This window comes from Pelophylax lessonae, assembly GCF_965119305.1.
Source record: "Pelophylax lessonae genome assembly, chromosome: 2".
In the NCBI taxonomy this organism is placed as follows: Eukaryota; Metazoa; Chordata; class Amphibia; order Anura; family Ranidae; genus Pelophylax; species Pelophylax lessonae.
This window is the reverse complement of record NC_138769.1, coordinates 624,793,444-624,805,731: the sequence shown is the minus strand read 5'-3', so window position 1 is coordinate 624,805,731 and position 12,288 is coordinate 624,793,444. Positions and strand designations below refer to the sequence as shown.

The 12,288-nt window shown below is 42.5% G+C and overlaps 1 protein-coding gene across 1 annotated transcript in view; it reads left to right on the top strand.

Moving 5' to 3' along the window:
- MIPEP (mitochondrial intermediate peptidase) overlaps positions 1–12,288 on the top strand; it is a gene marked incomplete at its 5' end in the record, with an annotated part of 213,250 nt that overhangs the window by 52,900 nt on the left and 148,062 nt on the right. Inside the window, one exon of the mRNA XM_082246681.1 lies at positions 1,837–1,889. Within this exon, the coding sequence (XP_082102807.1) occupies positions 1,837–1,889 (53 nt within the window). The remainder of the gene's footprint in view (positions 1–1,836; positions 1,890–12,288) is intronic.

Here is a 12,288-nt window from a genome sequence, read left to right as displayed (position 1 = left end):
TGGTGATTAAGGCCCCGTTCACATAGGGGCGATCCGACTTAGAGGGGCGACCTCCGAGGCCGCGGTGCGAGCAGCGCGCCGCGACCTCGGAGCGGCCGCCACGGACTTCATAACATTAAAGTCTATGGCGGTCGCCTCCGGGTCGCCCCAAAGAAGCTCCGGACCCTTTTTCTAAGTCGGAGCGACTTGTGTCGCTCCTATTAGAACGGGTCCGCAGCTTCCCTATGGAAGGCGACCTACGGCGACCTGTGAGGCGACCAGGTCGCCTTAGTGTGAACGGGGACTTAATACCACTGAAAGCTCTATTTGTGTGAAAAAAATTAATATGGGTACAGTGTTGCGTGACTGCGCAATTGTAATTCAAAGTGTGACAGCACTGAAAGCTGAAAAATGGCCGGGGAGCAGGAAGGGGGTAAAAGTGCCCAGTATTGAATCTGTTGAGAAATCATTCCGAATCGCTATAACATCCACCAAACTGGATATTGATGCTAGTTTTTAATAAACCATGTAATATATTGCAGTCATTTTTTATGTTGCCCTCTTGAACTTTTATAATAAAAAATTTGAGAAAAATGTCAGTTTTATTACTCAGGTACATTATCTATATCCATGATCGTTAGCTTGTGATCTGCCTGACATTCTCTGATCATCAGCTATCCTTATTGTTAGTATGTTTCATGTGTGGCCCAAAACAATTCCTCTTCTTCCATTGTGGCCCATGAAGGTTAAAAGGTTGGACACCCCTGTGCTAGATAATGTGGTTTGCAAGATTCAAATTACATGTGAGTTGCCCATCATCCAGTACTAATAACTTCAGTGGGTTAAAGCGCTAGGACACAGACATTGAAAATTGTACATATAGAACCATGTATAAATGTTTGGGACAGTTTGAAGAAAAAAATGCTTCAGTGGTCCTAGGGTATGACAGCAATGTAATATGCATCCAAATTATGACAATTGTGACAAGGTAGACGCGTTTCACACACTGCCTGTGTGCTTAATCATTACCATACAACTAATATGCACGAATAGATTTATATATTTGACAAAAATTTTTTTTAAAATTGAAAATTTAATAACAAACTATTTCATAGTTTTATATTCACATAATTGGATTGTACAGATATCAATATATATATTCACTATTCCTTGTATTTTTGTATATTTTTTGTGCATTTTTTTGCGCTTTTATTCTCATTTTATAATTGACACATATTATTAAACAATGGTAATTTTATCCATATCTTTAATCACAATACATTTAATTTTCACACATAGTTTATACATATTTAGATTTTATCAGATTTTTTGCATTTATATATTTTTTCATACACAGTTGTGTCACAGCATTCACATTTGATTTTTCACTGGTTTCACATGATGTTTTATGGGTCTATCAGTGTCCTCGGTAATTAGGAAAATGGTTTACCCCTTATTTGTATCACCTGTTTTTTAATTGATTGGATTTTTGTGTGAAAAAAAAAAAAAAACGTAATGATTAAGCACACAGTCAGTGTGTGAAATGCATCTACCTTGTCACGATTGTCATAATTTGGATGTCCAGTCAATAAATCTGGATTTTGACTCAACCTGGAGTGCTGCCAATTCCTTTTCTTTTATCAAGTTTTCACGGAGGCGAGCCGGGGCATGCACCTGTGTGAGTCATCAGGCAATTACACCACCTTGAGCAGTGAGTCCTTGACTGTTCAATGTAATATGCACACACAGCAGAAATATTGACCTTTTCAGTCCCATTAGGTGATTGTTTCTAACAATATGATGGGTTTTATAGTTTTGCAATTGTTTTTGATTTATTTACATTTTTTATTTTTTAAGGAACTGATGCCTTGGGACCCACCCTATTACGCTGGTGTTTTACGCGCTGAGAGGTAAGTTTTGTTTCAATGTGTTTATTGAAAGTTTTTCCAAAAAAGGACACAAATTGTAGACAAATCATGACATCAAAAGTAAGGCCCGCAAAGCAGGTGGAACATATCAAGATCTCAATAACAGAAATGTAGAGATCCAACTATTATACCACACAATCTACAACCCAACAGATTGCTATATAAAGTAAAAGTTTAACATAGTGATAGAGAGAGCTCTTATAAAAACACATAACAATCCTACACAGGGGTCCCCAACAAGGGGAGGGAATCGAATCTTTACATCGCCTCAACCCATTGGCCAGCCGATGGGGGTTGTGAGTATACAAAAAGTGCTATCGAAATAGCTAGGTAGGATCAAAGAATCCAAAGAAAGTAAAAGGGGAAAAAAGAAAAGAGGGGGGAGAGAGAGCGAGGGAAAAAAAAAGGGGGGGGGGAATAGAACTACTACAAACCCGGTTCCAAAAAAGTTGGGACACTGTACAAATTGTGAATAAAAACAGAATGCGATAAAGTGGAAGTTTCAAATTTCAATATTTTATTCAGAATACAACATAGATTACATATCAAATGTTTAAACTGAGAAAATGTATAATTTTAAGGGAAAAATAAGTTGATTTTAAATTTCATGGCATCAACACATCTCAAAAAAGTTGGGACAAGGCCACGTTTACCACTGTGTGGCATCCCCTCTTCTTTTTATAACAGTCTGCAAACATCTGGGGACTGAAGAGACAAGTTGGTCAAGTTTAGGAATAGGAATTTTGTCCCATTCTTGTCTAATACAGGCTTCTAGTTGCTCAACTGACTTAGGTCTTCTTTATCACATCTTCCTCTTTATGATGCGCTAAATGTTTTCTATGGGTGAAAGATCTGGACTGCAGGCTGGCCATTTCAGTACCCAGGACCTTCTTCTACGCAGCCATGATGTTGTAATTGATGCAGTATGTGGTCTGGAATTGTCATGTTGGAAAATGCAAGGTCTTCCCTGAAAGAGACGACGTCTGGATGGGAGCATATGTTGTTCTAGAACTTGGATATACCTTTCAGCATTGATGGTGCCTTTCCAGATGTGTAAGCTGCCCATGCCACATGCACTCATGCAACCCCATACCATCAGAGATGCCGGCTTCTGAACTGAGCGCTAATAACAACTTTGGTTGTCCTTGTCCTCTTTAGTCTGGATGACATGGCATCCCAGTTTTCCAAAAAGAACAGAACAGTTTTCCACTTTGCCACAGACCATTTTAAATGAGCCTTGGCCCAGAGAAAACGCCTGCGCTTCTGGATCATGTTTAGATATGGCTTCTTTTTTGGCCTATAGAGTTTTAGCTGGCAACGGCGAATGGCACGGTGGATTGTGTTCACCGGCAAAGTTTTCTGGAAGTATACCTGAGCCCATGTTGTGATTTCCATTACAGTAGCATTCCTGTATGTGATGCAGTGCCGTCTAAGGGCCCAAACATCACGGGCATCCAGTATGGTTTTCCGGCCTTGACCCTTATGCACAGAGATTGTTCCAGATTCTCTGAATCTTTGGATGATATTATGCACTGTAGATGATGATAACTTCAAACTCTTTGCAATTTTTCTCTGAGAAACTCCTTTCTGATATTGCTCCACTATTTTTCGCTGCATCATTGGGGGGAATTGATGATCCTCTGCCCATCTTGACTTCTGCCACTCTGAGAGGCTCTTTTTATACCCAATCATGTTGCCAGTTGACCTAACAAGTTGCAAATTGGTCCTCCAGCTGTTCCTAATATGTACATGTAACTTTTCTGGCCTCTTATTTCTACCTGTCCCAACTTTTTTGGAATGTGTAGCTCTCATGCAATCCAAAATGAACCATTTCAAAATGTCTCACTTTCAACATTTGATATGTTATCTATATTATATTGTGAATAAAATATAAGTTTATGAGATTGGTAAATTAGTCCATTCCTTTTTTACTCAGTTTGTACAGTGTCCTAACTTTTTTGGAATTGGGTTCTAGTAGAAGGAAATAAAGAAAGGAAAAGGCCCGCCTGTATGCCCACCTTCCCTGCCCTCATTCCTCAATCAGCTGGAAGTTAGAGGTATTTAATCCAAGTATCCCAATTCATAACATCTAGATTTACCACTGATTTCTTCCAGGCGGTCGCTATAGCAATTTTTGCTGCAAGAAACCTAAAATGGATTAAAGTCTGAAGATACCTGGGAGCATAGGCAACAGGCTCATTAAGAGCCACTCTGGGGTTTTTACAGTAACTATATTCACCATTGTCACAGAATAGATCAGGGAGTGAACTCGTGGAACATTGTACCAGATTGATCGCACCCCCAAAAGCATAAAGAGGAAGCCCCCTGGTACATTTTTGAGAGGCGGTTTGGCACTAGGTACCATCTAGAGTGTACCATATTTCCCCCTTCCACCAGGGCTGTATTCATGATACTCTTATAATTCCGAGGAGACCATTTCCACCAGCCAATCAAATCAATCGCTTCCCCCTAGTCCCATTCCCAAGCCAGCATATAAGGCAATTTTGCAGTCGGGTAAACAAACAATTTGTACAACATCGATATCCCCACCGCCCACTCTGAGTTTCTCCACAGAAACTTCTGGATTCACAGGCCGTACGCTTGGTGAGAGAGGGAAGTTCTAGTGGTTGGTAAAACCCAAACTCCATACACTTCCCTTCAGATCAATTGTATGATACTTTGCAATGATTTTTAGCATACTCATATCTGTACTGTTAAAAGTAACTCAAACATTCCAGTTACTGACTCCTTCTTGAGTGCTATGTGAAAGTGTCTGTCTGCTATATGACACAATAATTCTGAGTATTGTAATAACTGATATGTTACTTAGATTTTCAAAGTTTTGGCAGTGCTTGGTTGAGCAAATGGAGAGACTGATGCATTCTGTGCTAAGGTATTTTCTTATCAGTTTTATGACAGTGATTTTTTGGTTTCTCTTTTAAGTGCCGGTTCAGACTTCTGCGATGACAGACATCGCATGTGATTCGGACCGCACAGCTTCTGAAATCACATGCGATGTCTGTGCAATGCGAATTCAGCCATACAGATTGTATGGCTGATTTTGCATCTGAATCGCACTGAACATGCACCGGACCCTTTCTTTGGTCCGCAGCAGAATCGGATCGCATGGTGGTTCACACCAGTGCAATCCCATTCATGTGCAAATTGTCAGTTCGCACTGCGATATGTGAGCTGATCTGGGGGATGTCGTTAACTTTGTATTGACACCCCCAGCGATTCGCATATGGCAGTGTGAACTGCCATGCAAGCTCAATGCAATGTGGGAACCCTGCGGAATTTGCAGGGTTCCCGCATCGCAGAAGTGTGAACCGGTGTTCTGTCAGAATGTCAGAATTCCATACCTCCGTCCTTTCCGGTTGCGGATCAGCTGTGGCTTCGTCATGAATCAGCTGTAGCCGCGTCACAAGTCCTACTGCGCATGCGCAGAATAGGTAGGGCATTTTGATAACATCGTAAGGGTAAGGCAAAAGTCCTAGTGTGCATGCCCACCAATGGGTCGGGCAGCGGGATCTCTGATAACAAACATCCATCTGATCCCTGCTGACCCAACACTGCGCAGAGCCGCCACTGCAGCGACCCAACAATCCGATCTTCATGCCCCACACTGCGCCGACCCGACAATGAGACAGTGGGCGTGTGCGTGTGGGTAGGGAATAGGATTGTCCCATTGTCGGCTCTCCGCAGTGTATGCCATGGAGATCGGATGGATGTTTGTTATAAGAGATGCCACTACCCGATCCGTTGGTGCGCTCATGCACAGTAGGACTTTTTCCTCACCCCCTTACGATGTTATCAAAATTCCCTACCTATTCTGCGCATGCGCAGTATGACGTGTGACGCAGCTACAGCTGGTGCATGACGAGCCTGCCCCGGAAATGACGTAGGTAGGGAAATCTGATGGGGTAGGGTTTTCTGATAGAACACCGGCACTAAAGCTCAACTCCAAGCAAAAGGAAATGCCAGCTGTTATTTCCTGAAGACTGCTATAAGTTACAATTTTTATTTTTTTTTGTTAGTGCCATCATTTTTTATGTAGTTCCTGATTTACACTGCAGTGGTTGTCTAAATGCAGATTTCTGTATAATGAAATCCTTACTGAGATATGTAATTTTGTTTGTGATTCCTCCTGAAATGAATGCACACATCTCTACTGCAGCTTGTGGTAGAATCTGATTTACATTCGTTCTACGTATTGTAGTACAACATTTTTTTTGTACTGAATGTTTGACAGCAGATGGCGCTATCATATAACAAGAACACCAAAGGGAAATGAGATGTAAGCAAGCAAAAGTAAAATGCATTTCACCTTTCTCTAACCTGCAGCCTGGCTGCGTTTCCGAACAGTGTCAAAGAAATAAGTCCCCAATTTGGAATGCATAAGGCCAGCTGTATTCTGTTTCAAGGCAGGTTTTTCAAGCTGTCAGTAAATCTCTAACTTCACTTGGAGAAGCATGTCACTTTACATATTTAGCATAGTAGGGAGTCAGTAAAGAAAGTTTGTAAATCTGAAAAGCAGCAGAACAGTAGTGTATTAATCAACATTTATGACCCATAAGTATGCTGTCAAATTTTGGGCCTTTTATTTTAAAGGTAATATGTCAGCAGGATAACAGTTGGACACATAGCAGGTACTATACATAGCTGGAATTGTTTTTGCTAAATTTCTCAGTCCTTTAAATTGTGATGAGAAATTTTAGCTAGGCACCGTAGTGCTAAATTATAATTATTGGCTATGTTCATGCCTGTGATTTAAATAGTATTTTTCTGCAGTTTGGTCAGGATCCGGTAACCTCTGGGTGTGGAAAGAAAAGACAATCCCTGGCCTGGTTGTCAAGCAGTGAGGTTTTTGACTGCCACCCTGTATAGTGTAGTCAGGGCCGCTGATAGGGGGGGACCACCAGTCCTCCTGTAGGGGGCCTGGGCACAAGGGGGGGCCCCAACAGCATGGGGAATCATGCGGTTGGGCGGAGGGGTAATTACAAAAGGAAGCCCTGTGGGGCTCTCTGCAGCAACTGAAAGTCAGTTTTTCCCCCTCCTGCCAACTTTCAGCTGCTGCAGAGAGAGACACAGACATAGGGCATCATTCCTGTAATTCTCCAACACAGCTCCCCCTCCCTGTTCTGCCTGCTTCTGAACCCCACTTTCCCATGTGTCCCCCTTTCATTGTGCCCCCTCGCAGCGCTACTAGTTTCCCTGTCATGTAACAATTATAAAAAATTGTAAAATAAAATAATTGTAATCATTTTGAACATATAAAAAAAAGTTATACATTTTATTTTTTTTTTAAATGTAAAAAACATCTTAAAAAGGGCTAATTCACACAGGTTCTCGGTTATGTTTGTGTCCGCTAATAATGATTTTAGTGTATTTTTTTTTTTAATCCAAAAAGGTTTTTATTGAGCAAAAAAAAAATAATATATAAGAAAAAACAGCCATATACATATTGAAAGGTTTTCTCCCAACGCAGGGGTCATACATCATAACATAGTGAAAGTGATGTAACAATATAGGGTATGCCAGAGACTATACAGGTGGTATGATAAATAAGTAAACAGAACACCTTTGAGCTATTGTTAACTTAATCAGACGCTAATAAGTGCCAAAATTGACAGGGTTCAACATGTATTATCTGAATACCACCCAACAACGACATTGCAATCCCTACTATAGTTGACCATAAGGAAAGCATGACCCCCCCACCTTAATGTCAGGACACTAAACCATCCCCATTAAAGCAAGAGTCAAGTAGAAGTAAAAGAGAGAAGGATAGACCTCTCCCCATTTTAGTGTATTTTTAGCGAAAATACTGGCTTGATAAATTTGTGGGGGCCCTGTCAGGAAGGCTGTACGGGGCCCGTGGATTCTAACATAAATATATATACATAAATATATACATATACATAATATAAATCAGAGGGCACCGTATCGGCCTTCCAGCAATACAAGGAGGAAAATAAGAAGTGTAAACACGAAATCAAGATGGCTAAAATCAACTTTGAGAGACAAATAGCGGAGGATAGTAAAAAAAACCCAAAGAAATTCTTTAAATATATCAACAGCAAAAAAACTAGGGCAGAGCATATTGCACACATAATTAGCGATGATGGGAGGATGGTTACAGAGGACACTGAAAAAGCAACCGTGCTGAATTCTTTTTTCTCGTCAGTCTTTACGCAGGAAAAGGAAGGGTACACTGACCATGACTGTATGGTTAGTAGTAATACACAGGACTTGCCACTATGGCTAACAGAGGGGGAAATCAGGGAAAGACTGGATAAACTTAACACAAACAAATCACCAGGCCCGGATGGCGTACATCCGAGAGTGCTCAAGGAACTCAGTATGGTTATATCTAGACCACTGTTCCTGATCTTTGCTGACAGTATTAGGACAGGAGATGTACCAGGGGATTGGAGGAAGGCTAACGTGATTCCGATATTCAAAAAGGGCCAGAGACATATCCCGGGAAATTATAGGCCTGTCAGTCTGACATCAATAATATGTAAACTTTTGGAGGGGATGATAAGGGACTATATCGTAGAGTATGCTAAAGACAAAAACATCATCAGTAGTAACCAGCACGGGTTTACAAATGGGCGATCTTGTCAAACCAATCTCTTAGCATTCTACGAGGAGGTAAGCTGTGAGCTAGATAGGGGGAGACCAGTGGATGTGGTGTACTTGGATTTCGCTAAGGCGTTTGATACAGTTCCCCACAAGCGCTTAATTTATAAAATAAGGTCTGCAGGTATCGACAGCAGGGTTTGCTCTTGGATACGGAATTGGCTAAAAGGCCGTGTCCAAAGGGTAGTAATAAACAGCGCATACTCAGACTGGTCTGAGGTAGTAAGCGGGGTGCCCCAGGGCTCAGTCCTGGGACCAACCTTGTTCAATTTATTCATAAACAGCATTGAGGACGGGATCAGTAGTTCGTTATCAGTTTTTGCAGATGACACAAAATTGGCCAGGGCAATAACTGCACAGCATGAAGCAGATATCCTACAGAATGACCTGGACAAAATTACCGAGTGGGCAACGACATGGCAAATGAGGTTTAATGTGGAGAAGTGTAAGGTTTTGCACTTGGGGACCAAAAACATAAAAACACAATACACGTTAGGAGGGGAACCCTTGGGGGAATCAAAAATGGAGAAGGATCTGGGAGTCTTAGTTGATGATAGATTAGGCAACAGCATGCAATGCCAAGCGGCAGCTTCCAAAGCCAACAGAATATTAGCATGCATAAAGAAAGGGATGTATTCCAGAGATAAGACTATAATCCTTCCACTTTATAAAACTCTGGTCCGACCGCATCTGGAGTATTCTGTCCAGTTCTGGTCGCCAGTCCTCAGGAGGGATGTGTTGGAGCTGGAGAAAGTCCAGAGAAGGGCAACTAAACTGATTAGGGGGTTGGAGGACCTTACCTATGAAGAGCGGCTGCAATCGCTCGATTTATTTTCCCTGGAGAAAAGACGTCTGAGAGGGGACATGATAGCAATTTATAAATATCTTAATGGGGATCTCAGCTTAGAAGAAAAGCTGTTCATTCGAAGGAATTGCATGAGGACTCGAGGACATACAATGCGATTAGAGGAGAAGCGTTTTAACCTCAGGCAACGTGGGGGGTTCTTTACTGTTAGGGCTACAAGATTGTGGAATTGTCTACCACAAGAGGTGGTTTCTGCGGGTAGTATGGTGACTTTCAAAAGACTCTTAGACTTACATCTCAAGGATCAGGAGATTGAGGGCTATGTTAGATGATTACAGTCACACACACCTACACAGGTTGAACTGGATGGACTATTGTCTTTATTCAACCTCACCTACTATGTAACTATGTAACTATGTAACAGCACCCCCAAATGTAGTAGAGAGCAGGTGGAAACTTTTGAGATAAGGAACGATTTATTTAAATAAAGTGGGTGTCTAGTTTCAATAACTTTTTGTTCAGCACATCTTAAAGGTTGCAAAAATGGTTAATTTTACACTGATAACTTCATGCAAATAGCAGCTTTCGTTGTAAATGTAATTTCTGCAATAGCACCGCCTATTTTACAGCCCTATGTTTTTGTTTTGTTTTTTTTACTATTGATTGTTTTTTTTTTTTTCTTTTTTAAAGAAAACATTGTTTTTTTTTTTTTTTTTAATTGAAATTTTCAACACAGATATACCTTATGTGTGGGAGGGCGGGAGGCAGGCTATTCCTTCAAGGGTTATAACAAAACCTTTGAGGTAGGCACATTGCTTTGCAATGGTGTTGACTCTGGGACCGCATTCACACTGAAGCGGCACGACTTGCGCACTACTTCGGGGGCGACCTGTGAAGTCCGTGCACCGCGACTTCGGCGCGACTTCCACGGACTTCATATAATGAATGTCTATGCAAGTCGCTCCGAGGTCGCCCCGAAGTAGTACAGGATCCTTTTTCTAAGTCGGAGTGACTTGTGTCACTCCTATTAGAACGGGTCCTGTAGCAGTCAATGGACCGCGAGGGACTGCGACTTGTCAGGCTGACAAGTCACCTGACAAGTCGCAGTAGTGTGAATGGAGCCTTATTGCAATGTTTATCAAACAACTGTACTGTGTAATATTATTGGAGGGCTCAACTCTCCCACCACCACTATTTTTTTTTGGTTAGGTAAAGTAATTTTATATTTAATGGTAAGGAAAAGAGCAAATATTAACAGCATTAATGCATACAAAGACTGTACATAGTAATAGGACTTGCAAAGTGATAAGTAGTAGTAGTCTTGCCGATATAGCATATAGATAAAAAATCTTATACAGACAGTTGGTGAGCAATAGGGCATTATAAACAGATGGAGTAAGAGTCCTAGTTGCAGACACTACACAGAAGTGCAAGCTAGTATAACATTACCTATATGAGTAGAATATAATCAGTTGGAAAAACTACTAAAACTAGAACCAAATATGTCTTGCACCACCTCTAATACAAGAACATGTGAAACTCCGCAGTACCCAAAAACATAGCAGAGCAAGAGAGTATGAGGCACTGTTCCCTCCACTACATTTAAACAAAGGACGTAACAGACAGGCAGTGCAGAAATATAGGAGGGAGAAATGGGCAAGAAAGGGGTCCAACAGTGACCATATTTAAACCAGTGATTGTCAAGTCTCCCTCTTATTCCTCTAAAAATAACAAACATGTTATACTTACCTGCTTTGTTGCAGTGGAAATGCACAGAGCAGCCCTGTTCCTCCTCTTCTCAGGTCCCTGTTCTGTGATCCCGGCCCCTCCCTCCTGTTGCATGCCCCCACAGCATGCAGCTTGCTATGGGGCACCTGAGCCGAGTCACAGCTCCTCGTGTCCATTCAGACACGAAGCCCCGCCCTGGCCCTGGCCCTGCCCCCTCTCCCTCTTGATTGGCTAGTTGACATTGACAGCAGCGGCAGCCAATGGCGCCGCTGCTGTCTCAGCCATTCAGGAGGGAGAATCGCAGACGCTTGATTGAGACACTCATGGACATCACTGAACAGAGAGGGACCTCAGGTAAGTGTTAGAGGGTCTGATGAGGGCTGCTGCACACAAAACGCTTTTCTCTTACGTCCTCCGACAGTCGCCGCCTCTTCATATTCGTCACAATGGGGTAATTGACCTTTGCTCCGTAGGAGTAGCTAGGCAACAGAATATGTCAATATTAAAGCTTTTAACATATCCCACCCCCAGGGGGTGGTCCCCTCAGTCAATACCCTCCTACTTCCTGTAACCATACCTCAGTTTCATTGTCTAGCTTTCACATGTTTTGTGCACCATGCGGCGGCCGCTGCTGCGGTCCGCCATTTTATTAATAGCTGCAGGCATATGAGGGCCATTTCTATGTGCTGGGAGCGGCGTTTTTGGCGCCAAGCGCCGCCATTTTGGCGGCGATCGCTCGGGCCACATGTCAGCGCTGCATGCTCTGCCTTTGCAAGTCCCTCTCCGGCGGCCATGTTTGTGGAGCCTTCCATATGCTTTATAGGAGCGATCTGTGTTACATCGCTTCCTTTCCCTGAGAACAGCGATCGGTGCAGCAGCCTGAGTGGTCTCTCCAGGTTTTATCTTCCTTATTCTTGTATTCCTTGCCTAAGTTTTTGTGATTCTCCCTGTGGGGGTCGGTATGTGCTGTGTGTGCGGTGGGCTCCGCTCGCCGCGATCTTAAAGAGGCAGTACTCCTTTTTATCCTACACACTTTTGGGGGCATGGATTCTCAGGAAAGCAAATTTCCTCCTACTTTAGTGGGGGGCCAAGGGACTGCTGCTGCTCCCCCCGCGGGGGGTGATTTGGCTACTGTCGTGGCTAACCTAGCTGCTCGGGTGAAGATGCTTGTGGCTGCTCAATCCGCAAAACGGCCCAGAGTTT